General features: G+C 47.2%; 2 protein-coding genes across 6 annotated transcripts in view; both read left to right on the top strand.

Annotated features, from left to right (window-relative positions):
* LOC128399928 (charged multivesicular body protein 3) overlaps positions 1-4,770 on the top strand; it is a 30,357-nt gene extending 25,587 nt beyond the window's left edge. For all 3 annotated transcript variants that reach the window (XM_053361813.1, XM_053361811.1, XM_053361812.1), the window contains 3 exons: positions 978-1,099; positions 1,464-1,578; positions 4,376-4,770. In XM_053361813.1, coding sequence (XP_053217788.1) covers positions 978-1,099; positions 1,464-1,578; positions 4,376-4,518 — 380 coding nt within the window. In that variant the 3' untranslated portion in view covers positions 4,519-4,770. The remainder of the gene's footprint in view (positions 1-977; positions 1,100-1,463; positions 1,579-4,375) is intronic.
* Positions 4,771-11,406: 6,636 nt separating this feature from the next.
* REEP1 (receptor accessory protein 1) overlaps positions 11,407-21,624 on the top strand; it is a 69,480-nt gene continuing 59,262 nt past the window's right edge. The window contains exon 1 of one of the 3 annotated variants that reach the window (XM_053361836.1): positions 11,407-11,637. In XM_053361836.1, the coding sequence (XP_053217811.1) occupies positions 11,606-11,637 (32 nt within the window). In that variant the 5' untranslated portion in view covers positions 11,407-11,605. The remainder of the gene's footprint in view (positions 11,638-21,624) is intronic. The other 2 variants (XM_053361834.1, XM_053361835.1) reach the window with 2 other exon arrangements.

Raw genomic sequence — 21,624 nt, forward strand, 5'->3', positions numbered from 1 at the left:
TATCCTCTATCTATCTATCTATCTATCTATCTATCTATCTATCTAGGATCTTATTCTTTTGGTACTGCTCTAATCACGTGAAAGGGTAGCAGTGGGTTAGGAAATACCCATGCAATAGGCTTTGTCCACCAAGCTGTGTTTTTCAGCTATACAGTGGTACCTCGGGTTACATACGCTTCAGGTTACATACGCTTCAGGTTACAGACTCCGCTAACCCAGAAATAGTGCTTCAGGTTAAGAACTTTGCTTCAGGATGAGAACAGAAATCGTGGTTCGGCAGCGTGGTGGCAGCAGAAAGCCCCATTAGCTAAAGCGGTGCTTCAGGTTAAGAACAGTTTCAGGTTAAAAACGGACCTCCGGAATGAATTAAGTACCATCTTTTTCGCTCTATAAGATGCACCAGACCACAAGACGCACCTAGTTTTTGGAGGTGGAAAGCAAGAAAAAATATATTCTGAATCTCAGAAGCCAGAACAGCAAGAGGGATTGCTGCACAGTGAAAGCAGCGATCCCTCTTGCTGTTCTGGCTACTGGGATAGCTGCACAGCCTGCATTCGCTCCATAAGATGCACACACATTTCCCCTTACTTTTTAGGAGGGAAAAAGTGAGTCTTATAGAGCAAAAAATATGGTACTTAACCCAAGGTACCACTGTACTTGAAAGCGTCACAAGCAAGATCCAGAGCTAGATAACCCTTGATGTAACATTGCAGGCCTCTGATCACATCCTTACCCTAGAAAATCTTTAGGGGTCTTTTTCAGAAGCAGAGAGGAAAATAATACACTGTTCTTTATGCACACTCTTGTTGTTGGGTTTTTATCAGGTTGAGAGAAAAGGTGGACATCTTGTAATCTTAGGTACCCTCAACTCCCCTCTGAATTGAATAGGAACCTTGAACTGATGGCAGGGAACAGCCCAAGCTGATGTTCTGCTGGTCTGAATTTAATCTAAAGTCTTCCATGCCTTCTCTTGGCAGCTGTCCTGAGAGTGGCTGGCTCATTACAAAAGAGCTCAGAAGTAATGAAAGCCATGCAAAACTTAGTAAAGATCCCTGAAATCCAGGCTACAATGCGGGAGTTGTCCAAAGAAATGATGAAGGTAAGATTACTCTCTTAATTCTTTTTTGTATGATCAGGCTGTGTAAAATGGTAGCAAATGGCAGTCTAGCATGTAAGAGATAGTACCTGCTTCAGATCACTGTTACCCTGTTGCCTTGTTTGTTGATCTCCTGGCTCCTGCCTTCTCTTTGCCAGATGGGGCCACTTGAACATCAGTCCAAAGGAGATCAGTTGTCAAACTTTCCTTGTCTCTCTGGATTTATTTATTTAGCTTCATGCAATTGTTTGTTGGGACAGTCCAAGCTGTGGCTGAAAACTAGGGCCCAATTTCCAGGTCTACAAGTGTATGATCCTGGTCTGTATATACAAATAACTTAATCTTCCAGCCTCTACATTTTCTTTAGGCAGGTATTATCGAAGACATGCTGGAGGATACTTTTGAAGGTATGGAAGACCAAGAAGAGATGGAAGAGGAAGCAGAAATGGAGATTGACAAAATTTTGTTTGACCTTACAGCTGGTGAGTGGAAGTGTGCACGAGTGTCTATAGATAAACGTATGTGCCATATCCTACTTTTTATTGTTGGCAAAACTGGCCATCTTCATTTGCAGCGCCAGCTCTCCCGTAATACTAAATGGAAGCTTGACTCTGAACAGGTGTTGCTGAGCAAATGAGACCCTGGAGTTATATGCCACAGCTTTTAAGCATTCTCTTGAGGCTGTGTTATGTTTCAGGAAGTGAAGTTAAATGGCTGTTTCATCTTCTGGTTCTCCCACCTAGTCCACTGGTGGGGAACCTCCAAACCATGGGCCTAACTAGGCTAGACAGCTGTCCAAATTTAGCTCACAAGGCTGTTTTCCAGACGCCATATATGTGTATGTAGGGTAGACAAAGACCTGGCAGCAAATAAACAATTGGGAGTCTTGAAGTGCACTCCCAATGGTTCCTTGGCCAGCATGTCTTGCATTTGCTTGTATTTGTACTGCCTTCCCAAAGCTGGGAAGGAGATATGGGGGCTATGACAGGGTCCTAGAGTCCAACCGTCTCCTTCCCAAACCCTAGTTAGCACTTTCCCAGCTTTTGGAAGGAGATGGGAGGGCCCTAGGACCCTACCAGAGGGGACGCGGGTGGCGCTGTGGGTTAAACCACAGAGCCTAGGACTTGCTGATCAGAAGGTCGGCGGTTCGAATCCCCGCGACAGGGTGAGCTCCCGTTGTTCAGTCCCAGCTCCTGCCCACCTAGCAGTTCGAAAGCACGTCAAAGTGCAAGTAGATAAATAGGTACCACTCCTGCGGGAAGGTAAACGGCGTTTCCGTGCGCTGCTCTGGTTGGCCAGAAGCGGCGTAGTCATGCTGGCCACATGACCCGGAAGCTGTACTCCGGCTCCCTCGGCCAATAAAGCGAGATGAGCGCCGCAACCCCAGAGTTGGTCACGACTGGACCTAATGGTCAGGGGTCCCTTTACCTTTAGGACCCTACCAGAGCCTTGCACCTCCTTACCAAAGCCCAGCGCCTTGCTTACCCAACTTTGGGGGGGCTGAGTGATGGGTGTCAGATGTTGGCCTTGCTCTCCCCTCCACCTCCCGCACGACAAGACAGTGTGCTGCCTGTGGGTTCCAGGTTGAAGTGCTCTTGCGGCCCTTTTGGTATGAAAAGTTGGACCCTTGGCAAAGTTTTGTGGTAGACAGGATGATGAAGAAGCTTAATCGGGTTCTGCTGCCATGGCCAATCCTTGTCAGCTAGGGTTGGGTCTTCCTCAGTCCTTTACCTTAACAGTGGTGGAGCCTATTGAAACAACCTACCTTTGAAGACTGGCAGATCCACATGGTTGACTGAATCTGTTGGTTGAGAGAGAATCTGCTGTGTCTGGCCAGTTCTATTAGATGCCTTGCTCAGCCTCTGGACTGAGGAAATGGCCTGAGTGGTTGATAGCTATCAGGCCTGAATGCTCCCTGGTTCTCCAGAGAGCTCAGAGCAATGAAAAAGCAGGGCCCATTTTAGGGACTCCGTCATGGCGGCACAGAAACTTTCAGGAGCTCATCCTACACTCGAGTAGGACCCTGGCAGAGACACATGCCCAACTGGCATGTTCTCTCCCTCCTGGTCTTTCGTTCGGGGGCTTCAAAAGCTTTCTTCTGCTCAAACATCACAGCGACCGATGCCAACAGATATTGGCACACTTAGGGATCTGCAGAGTCTTCGCAGCTAGCGTGACAGACCTCAGCAACTCAGCATTTTGGCTAATCTACTTTATTTACATATAAACACACACGGAGCACTGCAACATGGCTCCCTCTCTCTCTAGCATCAGACAGCAAAGAGAGAAAGAACAAAGGACAATAGTCCCACTTCACGGAACACAGTAACACAAACATCTTGTCTCCGTCACTTCCCACTCTGTGGAGTCAAAACATATACCGTCATGTGATAGACAAAAATCCCATGACTGCAATCATGGAGCAGGAATTCTAACAGAAACTCCATTTTCTCCCTGTCATTGCGTCATTCAGAACTGTCAAGCAAGCAGAGCTCTTCTAAGCGGAGCAAGACTGTTAAGATTTTGGTCCTCGGGGAGGGGATGAGGCCCTGTCAATGGTTTCTGTGACTTATTTGCAGTTTGTGATTGCAATCACTCACACCTACCGTATTTTTCATCCCATAGGGCGCACTGGCCCATAGGACGCACCTAGTTTTTTTGGGGGGAAATAAAGGAAATTTCCCCCCCTTTATTTCCCCCCCAAAACCAGGTCGGGGAATCCAAACCAGGTCGGGGAACAGCGGGATGGCGGCCCTCCGCGTCCCCACTGTCCCGCGAGCTTGTGGGGCTGGCTCTGGGGAGAAGCGCGCTTCTCCCCAGCGCCAGCCTCCAAACCAGGTCAGGGAACAGCCTCCAAACCAGGTCGGGGAACAGGGGGAAGGCGCGCTGCGCCTCCCCGCTGTCCCCCGAGCTTGTGGGGCTGCCCAATATCTGCACGAAGCCCGGGGCGCAGGGTTGCTTCAGGATGCAGGCTGCTATCCGCAAGCCTTGGGAGCCCAACGGGAACTCCCGCGGAGCTCCCAAGGCTTGCGGAGAGCTTCTTGAAGCCTGGGAGAGCACCGACCCCTCTCGCTCTCCAGGCTTCACCGAAAGCCTGCATTCGCCCCATAGGACGCACACACATTTCCCCTTCATTTTTGGAGGGGAAAAAGTGCGTCCTATAGGGCAAAAAATACGGTAATCCCACCCTGCTTAGAATTCTGGGATTGTTCTGGGTTGAGCCTTTATATTTTGGCGCTGCTTTTTCAACTGCAAGTCTGTTTTGCCTTTTCTTTGCAGGAGCCTTGGGTAAAGCACCCAGTAAGGTCACCGACGCCCTGCCAGAACATGAGCCCGAAGGGGCTACAGCAGCTGTTGTTGATGAAGATGAAGAAGAAGATATTGAAGCAATGCAGTCGCGGTTAGCGACTCTCCGTAGCTAAATGTAGACTGGCTGTGCAGTTCGATGAATTTTGCCACAGGCTGTCCTGTCATGCCTTTTAACAGTGCAAAACTTCATGAAAAAGTCTTTCCTGTATATATTCCTATATCTATTTTTTTGTGGGTTTGCCTTCAGAGATATTATTTTTAACTTTTCTGTCAACCTATGCCCAACACTAAACCGCTCTTGGGGAATGGAGAAGGGATGGCATATGTATTCTCAAACAAAAAATAAAATAAAAACCTATTTGAACGAGCTTGTGCTTTACGTACTGTCTTCTGCGGGCTGTACCTGCAACAACAGCATTATGTACATTTCTGAAACAGTATGACTAGATTTTAATAAACAGTTTTTAACACTTTCCTGCAGTCCCTGGTGAGCTGGTAGTTTCTTTCAAGTATGTGGACTGAACACACAAACCTCTTGCCAGTTATTAAAAACCAAGTAAACTCTTCAGCCACAAAGTGCAGTTGTGATTAGCTTAATACAGTTGATCTCCTGCAAGTAAAAGTTATATGTAAAAGAAGAAGAAGAAGAATATACTGAAATAGTAAAAAAGGCCTGGCAGCAAAGTGCGGGGGGGGGGGATCCAAAATGGTACAAGTAAAATAAAACTCTGTGTCACTAAGCAGTTTTAGGTACATAAAACCTGTTTTTTATTTATATTCTTAAAGATTTTGTAAAGAAGCTTGCCGGGTAATCCAGTCAAAAGCTCATCAAAATGGAGATGTCACATTACAATAAGCCATAGGCACAGTGCAGTTTTAAATAACAAAGGATGCATTTCCAGAAAGCCTTTATATCGCAATTAAATTACAGTGGTACCTCTGGTTAAGAACTTAATTCGTTCCAGAGGTCCCTTCTTAACCTGAAACTGTTTTTAACCTGAGGTACCACTTTAGCTAATGGGGCCTCCCGTTGCCGCCGCACTGCCAGCACGCGATTTCTGTTTTCATCCTGAGGTAAAGTTCTTAACCTGAGGCACTACTTCCGGGTTAGCGGAGTCTAACCTGAAGTGTTTGTAACCCGAATCGTTTGTAACCTGAGGTACCACTGTCATGATCCACCATCCAGTTTTCCAAATCATGCTCGAGTAGCGCAGATGACAGGAAATCAATATGCAGGTACAGCAAAAAGTCATAAATACATCAAGATTTACATTGCATGGAAAAGTAATCAACAGAAGGATTGGAATTCACAAAAGGAACATGAATCGTACCGCACAGTGACAAATTTGAGGGGCGTAGGCCACAGGTGAACAGAAGGTAGATCTGAATCTCCCAGAAGATTTCCAGATGATTTCCAGTAGATCCATAATGGTTTCCGACTCACAATTGTTTTAACATTAGCAATAATGAAAAGGTCTCTACCCAGGCCAGGCTGCCAACATGAAGGAAGCTTGAGGAAAAAGGAAATGGGTTTATGTGTCAAAGGAATGCAGTGATTCCTAATACTGAAATCACTCCTGGGCTTAAGCATGTGGCTCAGATATGCCGGATTTTAAGTGGTTCCTCCCTCGGATCACTATTTTGCACTTGGTTTCTGGTGGCAAGCCTTGGGGATCTATTAAAAAACAAAGTACCATATTTTTCGCCCTATAGGACGCACCACCCCATAGGATGCACCGGCCCATTGGACGCACCTAGTTTTTTCGGGGGGAAATAAGGGGGGACATTTTTCTCCCCCCCCCAGCTGTGGATATCTGCCCGAAGCTCGGAGCGCTCTGCTTTGGCGCGCCCCGCGCTCCGGGCAGCAGGCTGCTATCCGCAGCCTAGGGAGCCCTGCAGGAACTCCCGCGGGCTCCCCAGGCTTGCTGATAGCTTCCTGAAGCCTGGAGAGCGAGAGGGGTCACTGCACACCGACCACTCTCGCTCTCCAAGCTTCAGCAAAAGCCTGCATTCGCCCCATAGGACGCACACAGATTTCCGCTTCATTTTTGGAGGGGGAAAAGTGTGTCCTATAGGGCGAAAAATACGGTATATTTTTTGCTCTACAAGACGCAGCTTTCCCTTCCTAAAAAGTAGGGAAATGTGTGTGCGTATTATGGCGCTCCCAGGGGAAAAGCTCCCAAGAGCTGTACACACACTCTGCACACTCTTTAAAGGGAGCACGGCTTTTGGGGGAGCCTTAGCCGCACGCAGCCTCTCGTGGGCAGGGGATGAAGCCAGGGCAGTGAGCTGGATTGCTGCGTTGCGGTCCCGCTCGTTGTCCTGGCTTCTGGCCTAGCCGCGCAAAGCCTCCACAAGGCACGTGGAGCCTTCATCCCCTGCCCTGCGGAGGCTTTGTGGGGCTATCCAAAAGCCAGAACAGCTAGCACTCCCTCTAGCTGTTCTGGCTTAGCCGTGTGCGGCTCTGTCCCTTTCCCCACCTCCCATAAAAGCCCCCCAAGAGCTGCGCTCCCTTTAAAGAGCACACGGCTCTTGCGGGAGGTGGGGGGAAAGCCAGTAGGCTTGCTTTCACTGAAGCCAGGAGGGCAAGAGGGATCAGTGTGCACCAATCCCGCTTGCTCTCCTGGCTTCAGGGATAGCCCCGCAAGGCCTCCTGAGCGAAGATGGAGGGGCGCTCCCTCTTAGCTCAGGATGCTTTGCCTTCCTTTCTTATTTCTTGTTTTCCTCCCCTAAAAACTAGGTGCGTCTTATGGTCTGGTGCATCTAATAGAGCGAAAAATACAGTAGATTCCCACAGGCCTGCAGGACATTCACCCCCGTTGTAATGAATGCCACGATACTGCTCTCCTCCCTCTATATCTGAGATCCAGCGCCGAGGGCCTTCTGGCGGTTCCCTCATTGCGAGAAGTAAGGTTACAGGGAACCAGGCAGAGGGCCTTCTTGGTAGTGGCACCTGCCCTGTGGAACGCCCTCCCAGCAGATGTCAAGGCAATAAACAACTATTTTACTTTTAAAAGACAACTGAAGGCAGCCCTCTTTAGGGAAGTTTCTAATGTCTAATGCTGTATTGTTTTTAATATTCAGTTGAAAGCCACCCAGAGTGGCTGGGGAAACCCAGCTAGATGGGCGGGGTATAAATAATATATTATTATTATTATTATTATTATTATTATTATTATTATTATTATTATTACATATCAACCTAACAAAAATGAGTTAAGTTTCTCACGTTTATCCTCCTTGTAAATCAGTAGCTTGTTTTAATGTGTGCATGCCAATGTATGCACTATTATGTGTACATTAATAAAGGATATTTTTATGCATGCCCTTACGTTTGTTTCTGTTGCAAAGACAAAAACATCTTATGAATGCAGGGAGAAAAACCTGCGGGCAGCCAACATAATCCAGTTTCTGCAGTTGCTTGTAATTTGATTCGGCGGCAGGGTTGTACAGTATTGGTATGGTATTGCCAGCATTCACAATGCTAATAATACGTACCATCAAATGCATTTTTTGCTGTCCATGTCATCTAAGTACTGTAGTTGGGAGATTCCCCCGCTTTCCTGTCTAGTGCTATTTGTTCCCGTACGAAAGGTATGTGACAAAGTTTCCCCCTAGTGGAAAAAAACCAGATCACCTTTGGTCTTCTACAAAGCCTTGCACTTTCTGCTTCAAGTGCTATAAGCATATCTCTCAAATTTGCTCCTGGTTGGTCGGCTGACTGCTATAATCAAGCAATACATTAATTTCAGCATATATATTTAGGTAGAATGTGGGCATTTCCATATTTGGCCTCATATTATCTGCTCGGACAACGCAAGTCAGATACAAAATACATCAGATCTGAGTCCTGGGGAACAAAGAACGTCGTCATTGTGTGAATGTCACTTATGTTCTGTTTCCACAAATATCCCCGGTCTGTTATGCAAACATTCATTCATTCATACAAACAAACAAACAAACAAACAAACAAACAAACAAACAAACATAAAAGGGACTCTGCTTCATGAATTGCATCCTAAGAAACGTGTGTCAGTCTGCTGCCAGGGAAGAAAGCACAGTCTACTCTACTTGCCTCTAGATCTTTGCTCCTAGTTCTGCCATCAAAGCTTTATAGAATCACAGAACAGTAGAGATGGAAGGGACCCCAGGAATCTCAGCTAAAGCATCCATGACAGGTGGCCATCCAACCTCTGGTGAAAAACCTCCAAGGAAGGAGAGTCCACAACCTCCCAAGGGAGACCGCCCCACTGTGGAACAGCTCTGACTGTCACAAAGTTCTTCCTGAATTTTAGTCAGAATCTCCTTCCTTGTAACTTGAAGCCATTGGTTTGGGTCCTACCCTCCAGAGCAGGAGAAAACAAGCTTGTTCCCTCTTTCTTCCATGCCTTTGAATACTGAATAAAAGACAACGGTAAGGACTTTCCCCTTGTTTCTGCTTCTGGCAGCCTGCCATGGGAGTTGAGTCCTCTGCTGCCTGACATATACCGATGTAAACGCAATGTCTGACATAAGGATGGAGCTATGTAGAGTCATTGGCTGGCTTCACGGTTTTTCAGTATCGTGATTTTTGACGTGGCAATATATCGCGAATCGTGATGGGGGAGGTGCTGTGCAAAAATCACAATGTGGGGGAAATCGTGAAGCCAGCCAACACCTCTCTCGATTCCTGCAAGCCCCTGTTAACTCTGCCAGCGCAGCTCTCTCCTGCCTCATCATCACAAGAGCAGGCACCGGCAAAAATCACGATGTGGGGGAAACCGTGAAGTCAGCTTATGGCTCTACAGTGGTACCTCAGGTTAAGTACTTAATTCGTTCCAGAGGTCTGTTCTTAACCTGAAACTGTTCTTAACCTGAGGTACCACATTAGCTAATGGGGCCTCCCGCTGCCGCCGCACGATTTCTGTTCTCATCCTGAAGCAAAGTTCTTAACCCGAGGTACTATTTCTGGGTTAGCGGAGTCTGTAACCTGAAGTGTATGTAACCCGAGGTACCACTGTACTGATGTAGTTCCATCGTTATTTCAAACATCGTGATATAGCGGTATATCACAATATTTAGCTGACAATAGGGGCGCTGTGGGTTAAACCACAGAACCTAGGGCTTGCCGATCAGAAGGTCAGCAGTTCGAATCCCAACGACGGGGTGAGCTCCCATTGCTCGGTCCCTGCTCCTGCCAACCTAGCAGTTCGAAAGCACGTCAGAGTGCAAGTAGATAAACAGGTACCGCTCTGGCGGGAAGGTAAACGGCGTTTTTGTGCGCTGCTCTGGTTCGCCAGAAGCGGCTTAGTCATGCTGGCCACATGACCCGGAAGCTGTTTGCCGGCTCCCTCGGCCAATAAAGTGAGATGAGCGCCGCAACCCCAGAGTTGGTCACGACTGGACCTAATGGTCAGACGTCCCTTTACCTTTACCTTATATTGTGAAGTTGAAAACCAGCCATCACCCAGCCCTACTGTTCCCCTTTATGTAGTTTCAGCATTATTTCAAACATCGTGATATATTGGTATATCACAATATTTAGCTATCATATCTCCTGCTCCTCCATGGAGGAGACTCTTGACAGTCCCATGGAGTGCAAGAAGATCAAACATATCCATTCTGAAGGAAATCAGCCCTGGAAAAGACCCTGATGTTGGGAAAGATGGAGGGCACAAGGAGAAGGGGACGACAGAGGACAAGATGGTTGGACACTGTTCTTGAAGCTACCAGCATGAGTTTGACCAAACTGCGGGAGGCAGTGGAAGACAGAAGTGCCTGGTGTGCTCTGGTCCAGGGGGTCACAAAGAGTCGGACACGACTAAACAACTAAACAACAACAACAGTAACAACAATAATATCTCCTCTCGGTCTCCTCCCCCCCCCCAGCTAAACATACCCAGCTCCTTCAACCGTTCCTCATAAGGTTTGGTTTCCAGACCCTTGATCATCTTTGGTGGTCCTCCTCTGCACATGTCCCAGCTTGTCAACATCCTTCTTCAAGGGACTGTTTTCAGAGGAAGCACTGTGAGGGCAGAGAGACTCTTTGCCATCAAGGGACGGTTGGTTTACCTGCGCTGCCCCACCTCCAGCCAGAGGAAGTTGCTGCCTGGGGGTATCATTCATACACATATTTTAATCAGATGAATACAGTGGTACCTCAGGTTAAGTACTTAATTTGTTCCGGAGGTCTGTTTTTAATCTGAAACTGTTCTTAACCTGAAGTACCACTTTAGCTAATGGGGCCTCCCGCTGCTGCCGCGCCGCCGGAGCACGATTTCTGTCCTCATCCTGAAGCAAAATTCTTAACCTGAGGTACTATTTCTGGGTTAGTGGAGTCTGTAACCTGAAGCATCTGTAAACCGAGGTACCACTGTAGTGTGAAAGATTATGAGTCATGGGCAGTGTTTTTATTCTAGAAAAAAAGAGATGCCGGTTCTCACCATTAAGTTGTTACAGTAAGTGCCATATTTTTAACCAGTGCTTTTCTTTTGGGGGGGGGAAATATGTCGGTACTGTGTACCATTGAGTACCCCAGAAAGAAAGAAAAAACACTGGTCATGGGATGGATAGAGAGTTTGCAAACAAAAAAGTGCTTAGCTTATTTTTCTGGCTGATGTTTTAATGCCGTTAATATCGTTGAATAGATTATATAATTGTGATGTTTAGCTTATTTTTTGCTTAAAGGTTGTAATTGTTTCACTGAGGATTTGTTAATTACTCTATATGGCTTATGATGCATATTATTATTAATTATTATTTATTGAATTTATATACCGCCCTATACCCGGAGGTCTCGGAGCGGTTCACATAAAAAGATCACAGTATCTAAAATAAAAATAAAAGCAAAAGCTCAGTAACATCCCCTACAAAAGAGCCGCATTTTAAAAGTGTATGGGATGTTGATCCGGTCAACCAAAGGCCTGGTTGATGATGAAAGAGGCTCCGCACAGCATCAAGGCAGGTGCGAGGTCCCTCGCGCGTCCGGCCCTCCCAGCCGCGCTCGTGCGGCCCTCGGCCGCTTCCGGCCGCTCCCCAGTGAGGCTGCGCGCTGGCGCTGGCATGCCGAATGGCTGAGGCGCCTGGCGCTGCTGCTGCTGCTGCTGCTGCTCCTTCTTCCCGCGACGGCAGACGGGCAGCTCCGAGCCGGGCGGGGGAAAGCGGACCCACTCCCTGCTGCTGCTGCTGCTGCTGCTGCTGTCACCGGAGCCGCTCAGCGCCATGGTCTCCTGGATCATCTCCAGGCTAGTGGTGTGAGTAGCCCGCGCGGGGGTGTCTCCCGCCGCGCGCCCTGCGCTTTTGGGGAACCCCCAGCCTTTTTGCAAGCGTGGTGGGCCATAGGATTGCATGGGGTTTTGGGTGTCTCTTTCTCCCGTGCGCAACGCAGCTTTCCACCCAACGCGCCCCGGGCTAAGAATATCTGCCCATCTAATTATAGCCTTTCCTTCACAGGCTGCCGCCGGTGCCTAGATTTTTTTCTTTTTCCTTTCTTGCGCTCAGCAGCAGGAGATCGGCGTGGGTTTGGGGTTGAAATATACTCAGAGTCGTTTTTTTTAAATACAGCAAAGGGAAGATGTGCGTTTTTGGGTTGCTTTTTAAAAAGCACCCCACAAAATCCTATATTGGCTTGGCGCTGCCGGGTAGGGGTGAAGCCAGGACGGATGCACGCGAAAGCGGGGTTGCTTTTTGCAGCGTTTCCCCTCTGCAAATAGGGACAAAAATCGAATATTGGGAAGGGCGGCAGGGAAATTGACGCTTTGTTGCTGGCAATGCCTATTTCTGTGGGGTGGGGGCTCGCTAGAGGGCGCTGTCTGGAGCCATCCCATGGGAGGTGGGAGCAGAGAGAGAGAGGGGTCCTAATTTATTTTTTGGTTAAGCGCTGTTTACCTTACATGATTAAAATGGGTGGGGGGAAGCATCTGTGGGGTTCCCCTCTCTTTGAAACCAAAACAAAAGGAAAACCCATAGCCTTTCTGGAAAAGCCTTTCTGGAAAAGTGGAGGATTCTCCTGCTTCAACATAGGCGTGGATGGTGATCTTCACATGTCATGGGGTGTCCAGGCATGCCGTACAGGAATCCCTTAGAAATTCTCCCCAGGAAGCAAACAATGGAGTCTGTTTCCATGACCATTTGCATCCAGAAAGGGAAGGGAGTCGGCCTACAACATGTGCCCGCAACATGAAGCTGGTTATTCTCATAGATGCTGCTTTTGTGAAAGCTTGCCAAAGTTAGGAGAGCAACAGAATGAACCCAAATGTGGATTTTCCTTGGGCTTCCTCTTCTAGGATGCTGAACGCAGTTTGTTGTTGGAGGCCCAGCGCCACCTTTGTCTGGAGAGATGTGCTAGGATAACGCCCGGTTCATCCACCTGGCTTCTGTCTCTGCCCACCAGTCTGAAAGATGGGAAGAGGGTGGGATTGATTTTTGAGTTTCCTCTCTGTGACAATCAAGAGCCTTTTGATGGCGGATAATGGCAAGGGTTGTAAGAACAGAAGCCGGCAAGTTATATGACCCTGATCAATCTGCAGCTGTCATTTTCTGTGGTTGAGCTTGCACTTTGCTAGGGTGAACCATGTTAAATATCAGATGGGTATTTTGCAAACAAGATAAGTCTTTTGCTGATCTTTTTAAAAAATAAGATGTGTTTTCTCCACATAATTTACATAGTATTTCCAAGTGTGTGATTGGCATAGTATTTCTAAACTCATGTTTAAAGATGCTGTTCCACTCTTCTGTGTTTTTGGCATAATTTCGAATATAGTCTCCCATTTGACTTTTAAACTCAGGCTCATTTTTAAACGTCTAGTATTAATCTGTTTACAGTATTTGCCTCCTCCCATTTTGTGAAGCTTTGTTGAAATAGTGCCGATTGGTGTGTAGTTCTGGGAAACAAAGGCAGCCCAAGGAACGGTCGTATTATGAGTGAGGTCATACATCACACAGTTTGAAAGGCGTGGGGTGGGGTGAGGAAGAGAACAGCATAAGTGCACCTACAGTTCTTTGTTGCACATGGTCCCAAGCAGCAAAAGTATGATGCGACATCAGGATTTGGAGGAATAAAACACAAAGTTGCTTGATGGTGCAGAATAGCCCTCATTAAATACTACATAGACTGAGGAAACGATTTCTTACAGTACAGACCACCCCTAGATTCCCTTTCTGAATGGGCTAGGTTGTGTGTTAATGGGGTGTGAAGGCAGTCTTCAGGTCATACAAATTTGGGTTAGGGTTTAAATGGAATTGTTCCAAAATATAAGCATTTGCTTGAAGTAGCCTCCAAAGCCTGCTCCCCATTACCCCATTGCAATGAACATATGGCTAATTCAGAGCATGGCCATTTGAAGCAAATGTGGAAAGTTGCAAGGGAGGAATGCACAAGAATGCTAAAAGTTTAAAGTGCTGGTTGAGTCCCAGTCAGGGTCTGTTGGCTCTGAAGTTGGGAATATTCTTAAAGCGGCAGTTGGGAGAAATGCAAAAATCAAAGGAAACTGTAGAATTATAGAATTGTAGACCTGAGGGTCATCTCGTCCAATCCCCCTGTAATGCAGGAATCTCAGCTAAAGCATATCTGAGTTGCCCCACAAGAAAAAACCAAACTCTTAAACAGACAATCAGCATAACTAGCATCAGAGAACAGGCATCTACCATTTCTGGTTGTCAGGAGTCCAGGTTCCCAGCTTGATAACACAGTAAGTGTAGGTAATTAAAAAGGAGGATTTATTGCAAAAACAAACAGATAGCTCCGGACGGCTCTAACAAAGCCTCCGGCATCATCACTCAAGATGACCCTTCTGAAGATTTCTTCTGGTGTTGACAGAAGATACTGAACTTATGACTCTTACGTCTCTTGTTTTGCTTCCTGTCTAGTAGCCCTCCCATTTGCCAACTCTTTGGACTTATTGGTTTAGCTCCAACCTCTTCCTGTTCTGAACATGCTATCTGTGTGTTTGTTTGCGCCTGTTTGAGCTTCCGGCAAGCTTTGACCGTATTCTACTCTGCTCTCAGCTACTGCCTTATTAGCCTGCCCTTCAAGGTCAGGAAGAGCCGAAGTCTGCAGCTGCCGGCTCTCCCCTGCCTGTCTAACACCTAAGCCTCTCTGTTCTTGGCTGCCTTCTGCAGTTGGCTGCAAACCTTTGCTAGGAGCTGGCTCATTCCTGACACTGATTGACCTGGTGACGTAGCCATGGTGGGACCTGGGTAGTCCTGGCCTTTGAGAAACTTGCATTTCAGGTATATCCCTCTGTTGCTTCTCAGTGGCTAAACCTGTGGTCCATATGTTGGCAGACCTGGCATCAGGACAACATCTTCCCACTCACTGCTGAAACCTTCAGCTATTTCCCAGGCTCCCTTCGCCTTCTCCATCCCTTAATTCATTGCACTGCTGCTTACAGTCAGCTTCACAGCTCTGTCTCCACTGCAGTTCCCATAAAAACGAAACCCCAAAGTGCCAGGTTAACAATGCCAGACTACGCTTCAGGATTGGCATACACTGTCTCCTACCCATCTTCAGCAAAAACAACACTGGGTTACTTTTCTGGGCTGGCATAACACTCCTTCTCTCAGCCACAGTCCTGCTCTCTGCGACATGGGTATAGTAGCAGTGGACTTTTATCTGCATTGGCATTAACAGAGCAACTTATAAAATATTTATCAAGTCAAAAGGAAATCACATTTTTGGGGGGTAGGAAATAAGGCCTTAGCTGGAAAGAACACGAGTTCTTGACTTTGCTGCTACTTTTTTGTTTGGAGTCGACACACTGATTCCCTGTCATAGCTACAATAAAACATTGACTTGTTTTCTATGGAGCAGCTATCACTTCTCTAGTAGGGAAGACCAGCAGAATACAGTGGTACCTTGGTTTACAAACTTAATCCATTCTGGATGTCAGTTCTTAAACCAAAACCGTTCTTAAACTGAGGTGTGCTTTCCTTAATGAGGCCTCCCGCCGCGGGTGCCCTTCCACCGTTCGGATTCCGTTCTTAGACCGAGGTAAAGTTCTCAAACCAAGACACTATTTCCGGTTTTGCGGAGTTTGTAAACCAAATCGTTCGTAAACAGGACTGTTCTTAAACTGAGGTACCAATGTATGCTTAAAAGCAAAGCAAGGGTCTATATCGGGCTTTCCTCTTCAGCCTTCCCTAATTGGCTAGATCTGCTTTCCTAAATCTTAGTCATTGCTATGGCTTCATTCATTGGCTAAAAATACGGAAAGGTGGACGCAGGCTGGTTTCTTCCAAAACGAACAAGGGGGAAAAGTGCCTGGACATTTTGCCTCAGATCTCAGGTTATGCAAATGCTAAAAGCTTAACTATTTTTTTAAATAAAAAAAATGGGAATCTGGGGAATCACAGTTCATCTGATGGAGCAGAGCAACTGTGTCTCCCCCCCCCCATGGACATTCACAATGACCACAGAATCCCCATCCTTGCTCTGTACAGAAAATTAGGAGACAAGCAAGGTACTGTAACTGGAAGGAACAGGAATTTGGCAACGCAGGATGGACACAAAGCTGAACAACTACATTGGGAGCTAGGAGCAACAATGGCCAAAACCAGATAAATTGGAAGTGTTGTTGTTATTATTCTTTATGTAATAGTAATAATAATCATCATAATAATAATATTTATATTCTGCCCTCCCCGGCCACCCTTCATTTGAGGATCACAGGGCAGTTTACAATATAAAAACACAAAAATGCATAGCATAGTAACAAACAAAAACAATATTACATCCCCACCCACGGTAGGAGTGTTGTTATGAGTCCTGATCTTTGGCTATGGGCACCATAAGGGACGCGGGTGGCGCTGTGGGTTAAACCACAGAGCCTAGGGCTTGCCGATCAGAAGGTCGGCGGTTCGAATCCCCGTGACGGGGTGAGCTCCCGTTGTTCGGTCCCTGCTCCTGCCAACCTAGCAGTTCGAAAGCACACAATGCAAGTAGATAAATAGGTACTGCTCCGGCGGGTAGGTAAACGGCGTTTCCGTGTGTTGCTCTGGTTTGCCAGAAGTGGCTTAGTCATGCTGGCCACATGACCCGGAAGCTGTTTGCGGACAAATGCCGCCTCCCTCGGCTTCTAGAGCAAGATGAGCGCGCAACCCCAGAGTCGATCACGACTGGACCTAATGGTCAGGGGTCCCTTTACCATATTTCCTGTCTTCGCTCCTTTTTCTTTTTTCTTTTTTTTTTAAACCTAACAAAACAGCTGGACTTGCTGCAACGTGTATTGCCAGGGAGCCCTCCAGCCATCATCTGAATTTGTGAAGAGGCCTCATCCTGTATCAATGAATAGAATAAGCAAATTTTGTACAAATTTGAATCGTGGGCCATATAGATCCTTTAAATATCTATCAGCAGCCCTGGGCCAAAGTAGGAAGTTCTGAAGGGAGGAAAGACCATGTATGCCATCCACCAGTTGATTTTGGGAGCGTCTGTTCCAGCCTCCCCCAACCAGGCGGCCTCCAGATGGTTTGGTCATTGGCCAGGCTGTCTGGGGCTGATGGGAGTTGTAGTCCAAAAGGGCAGCCAGCGAGGGAAGGCTGATGTAGACCCATTCAACCTACCTAAAACTATTCAGACCCTTGGGGGGGGAGCCTTACAGGTTTTAGGAGTGAGGCTATACGTAGCCAACCTTTCCGAGTTAGTGGGCACACTTGGAATTTTCATTATGGTTGCCATTAATTTGATTCGAACTGATTTTATAATGAATTGATTTTAGAATGCTGTATTATTTTACTGTTGTTAGCCACTCTGAGCCCGGCTTTGGCTGGGGAGTGTGGGATATAAATAAAATTTTATTATTATTATTATTATTATTTTATTAAGTGGCGTGGGCGCCGGTCACAAAATGGCTGCTATGGAAGTGTGGCATCACACAAAATGGCTGCCTCATCTAAAAGCGGACAAGAGAGAGCCGCAAGACAGTTCTCAGAAAAGGCATATTCTCAGAAAAGGAGCAAAAAGGCACCTATTGCTGCCCTTACTCAGAGAGATATACTCTTTTTTCATAACAGAAGAAAGGGAGGGGGGTCCAGTTCTGGAATCCAATGTCATGTGAACCTGTTTAAGGGAATGTGTCAATGCGAGGCAGTGTCAACCATTGCACATGGTGGCTTTTTGAGGGGAAGTTCATTGAGACTACTTGCAGGTGTCATAGGAGGTTGTTGTTGTTTAGTCGTGTCCGACTCTTCGTGACCCCATGGACCAGAGCACGCCAGGCACTCCTGTCTTCCACTGCCTCCCGCAGTTTGGTCAAACTCATGCTGGTAGCTTCGAGAACACTATCCAACCATCTCGTCCTCTGTCATCCCCTTCTCCTTGTGCCATCCATCTTTCCCAACATCAAGGTCTTTTCCAGGGAGTCTTCTCTTCTCATGAGGTGGCCAAAGTCTTGGAGCCTCAGCTTCAGGATCTGTCCTTCCAGTGAGCACTCAGGGTTGATTTCCTTCAGAATGGATAGGTTTGATCTTCTTGCAGTCCATGGGACTCTCAAGAGTCTCCTCCAGCACCATATTTCAAAAGCATCAATTCTTTGGCGATCAGCCTTCTTTATGGTCCAGCTCTCACTTCCATACATCACTACTGGGAAAACCATAGCTTTAACTATACAGACCTTTGTTGGCAAGGTGATGTCTCTGCTTTTTAAGATGCTATATTGGATTGTCATTGCTTTTCTCCCAAGAAGCAGGCATCTTTTAATTTCGTGGAGGTACATAGGAGGTACTGGTGAGCATACTGGGGCCCTCAGACACCATACTGGCAACCTCTGCTCTGTGTTCACTGGGAAGAATGATGGTCTCCTAACAGGAGCCTCCTTTAAGGCGATGAAAGGAGCTCACATAGGCTGTGTGATGTGCACCATAGTGAGCCCCTCCCCACTCCGATTTTCCATTAGTTCCAGCACAATCATTTTTGCACTTAATCACGTTCCTCTATATCTGCTTTCTGCAAATGAAAGCTAGCTTTTCAAATCTCTATCCTTGTCTGGGTTCCGCTGCATCGTTGGTCTATTCAAATATTGTGGAGACGCCGTAAGGAAATGTAGGGCAATCTGAGCCCCGTTCAGCTAAACTGCCTCTGTCTTTCTTTGTGTGATTTAATTTTTAATGTGTTCCATGTGCGCTGAGGTCTGGTCTTAACCTACACAGATTTCTGGTCTCTCCATCCTGTAGCTGCACCCTTAATAAAACAGATCAGCTGACAGATGAACCAGAAACTGATTTCGGAACTATGGCTAAAAAATTATGTTTGCTTTGGTGGAGGTCTTTGTTCTGTCTTTCTGAGGACTGCAGATTGCTTGTGGAGCTTATGGCAATTGCTATCCTTTTCACTGAGCGATGGATTACGTTAGGTTTCCCTGAAGCATCTTTAGATTGGAAGTTGATAAGACAAGGCAGTCCCCATCATGCCATATTATGTTGACACAGCACATTCCAGCACCACGTAATAGTAAATTTAATCAAACCTACCCTCTTATGTCAAGCTGCTGTAGATAATTTCACTCGCAGCAGTGCCATTGCTTTTAATTCTAACAGATTATGTTCATTACATTACTACCCTAGTATAGATGTTAAAAGGATACAAATTTCTTCCATTTCAACCAAAGGCTTTGATTGATCTTGGATCTGAGTTTCCATATCATTCGAGAACCAGATGATAGGAACTGGGTAGGGGTATCATCTTTTGTCCCTTTTGGGAATTTCCTCATTCTTCATACACGCTTGTCAAAATCCTAGTCTTTTGTCAATTTAATTGCTCAGTGATGGATGGGAGGACCAGAAGGTGGAAGGAGAAAGGGGTGGTGCTTTGTTCTGTATTCTCAGCTTTGCCGCACGCTCAACAAACTTCTCCTGTCTGCTTCCCTCCCCAACTCAACATCTGTATCAATGATGGGAATGGGTTGGGGCAAAGACACCTCCTTGTTTGGGCGAAGTGAAATACCTGAAACATTTGCCCTCACAACGTTGGCATTGCGTTCAGGAAGGACTGACTGTCTGACCTTCCAGTTGAACTATTGGAAATGCTGTGGTTCCTTATTCTCCCAAACCTAGGAGAGGGTCGGGACTAAAGGTAAAGGGACCCCTGACCATTAGGTCCAGTCGTGGCCGACTCTGGGGTTGCAGCGCTCATCTCGCTTTATTGGCTGAGGGAGCCGGCGTACAGCTTCCAGGTCATGTGGCCAGCATGACTAAGCCGCTTCTGGCGAACCAGAGCAGTGTGCGGAAATGCCGTTTACCTTCCCGCCAGAGTGGTACCTATTTATCTACTTGCACTTTGATGTGCTTTGGAACTGCTAGGTGGGCAGGAGCTGGGACCGAGCAACGGGAGCTCACCCCGTGGTGGGGATTCGAACTGCCGACCTTCTGATCGGCAAGTCCTAGGCTCTGTGGTTTAACCCACAGCGCCACCCGCATCCCATGGGTCGGGACTAATGCGTCTCAAATAAATGTCTTCCTTGCCAACAAAGATCATGGAATGGAAGTATATTAAATTGGGAACAGGCCGTAGCTTCGTGGTAGAGCCCATGACTTGCATGCAGAAGCTCCTAGGTTAAACCCCTGGCTTCTCCAGCTAGGAAAAGGAATATTCCCTGCCTGAAACTGTGGGGTGGCGACTGCCAGTCAGTTGACAGTACTGAGCCAGGTAGGCCGATGGTATAAGCCTGCTTTCCATCTCTTTGTAGGTTTCGGTTTCTTGCAATGACTTCAAAAGCCCCGAGGGTGACAGAGCAAAAATGTTGATGGGGGTGGTTTGTGTGTCTATGTATTATTTATTTATAATCTAGTTAATTTGATGGACAGGGGAGAGGGGAAGAAGGGATGGGACCACCCATCATTTACGCAGCTCCGTACCCATCTGCTCTGCACGGACCATCTGTATCCCCTGCCATCGCTCCTGTCCTTGCTGCCATCCATCACTGAAGTCATCGCTGTGGCTGGGGCAAGGGAATGCTGGGAATTAGCTTTATAAATATTGCATAGCCTAAGCTCTGTAGCACTATATAGCTTTCTGAGGAAGGTTTCAGGAGAGTGTGCCTCTTCACGCCCTCCTGAAATCCTTTTGCTCCCCTTCCCTTCCCCCTGGTAATAAAGTCCTCACATTTGGATCCGACTGTCAGCTGCAAGCAAGAATCCTTCAGTGTTATGTAGCACAACTGGAGTGGGTGATGTTGGTTCAGGAGGGTGGGAAGGAAAAGAAGGTCTCCCCCCCCCCTTTTTGGAAAACCAAATGTCCTGTAAATCCACATCAGTGTTTTGGTTGGCCAAGTGATGGCAGCTCCCTGATGTAGATTTCTTAAAATTTATTTTGGGCCAACCTTTTCTTTTCGTGTCACTGTTCCCTGGAAAGGTGGAATACCTTCACCCATTATCAACTTTTCCTCACTTGGAGATTATTTTCAGAAAACCTGCGCCTGTACTTGCCCATGAGACCTAATTACTGTATTTTTCGCTCTATAGGACGCACTGGACCATAGGAGGGGGAGAACGGGGGAGGGGGAATTCTCCCCCTCTCTGCTCAGCGCCCCTTCAGCGAAGCGGGAGAAGAAACGGAGCCCCTTCCATTTCTCCTCCTGCTTCGCTGAAGGGGCGCTGCGCAGAGAGGGAAAACTGTGCAGCACCTTTCCAGCGAAGCGAAGCCTGGAGAGCAAGAGGGATCGGTGTGCACCTACCCCTCTCGCTCTCCAGGCTTCAGACGGCTTCAGCGAAAGCAACGCGAAGCCTCCGGAGCATGGGGGGAGCGCTCCCTCTGCGCTTTGGAGGCTTCGCGTTGCTATCGCTGAAGCCAAGGAGCCTGCATTCGCTCCATAGGACGCACACACATTTCCCCTGAATTTTTGAAGGGGGAAAGGTGCGTCTTATAGAGCGAAAAATACGGTTTGGGTACCTTTTCAGTGGTAGCCCCACGCCTGAGGAAGTCAGTTCCCAAAAGGGGTTCTTCTGACCTCTTGTTGCAAGCCTTTAAATTTGTTTTTTTATTGCGCCTTCTGTTGGGACTTACAGATCTTGACGGATTCCTGAATCTTGTGGGGCATCTCCCCTTGGGAAGAGCAAATGATGTTGAGGATCTTGTCTAGTTACAAAACGTTGAGATGCAGAGGGTTCTTGATCACTCCTGAGTGCCCTCTCTGATGCCAAGGGGGCCTGCAATCCAAATTGTGTCCAAGGGAACTGTGGGTGTTGAATCAGGTTGTGTGACTGCCAAGAGTGTCGGTGGTATAGACCTCACTCCAAGGCTGACTGAG

Source organism: Podarcis raffonei, chromosome 13 (assembly GCF_027172205.1).
Source record: "Podarcis raffonei isolate rPodRaf1 chromosome 13, rPodRaf1.pri, whole genome shotgun sequence".
Lineage (NCBI taxonomy): Eukaryota > Metazoa > Chordata > Lepidosauria > Squamata > Lacertidae > Podarcis > Podarcis raffonei.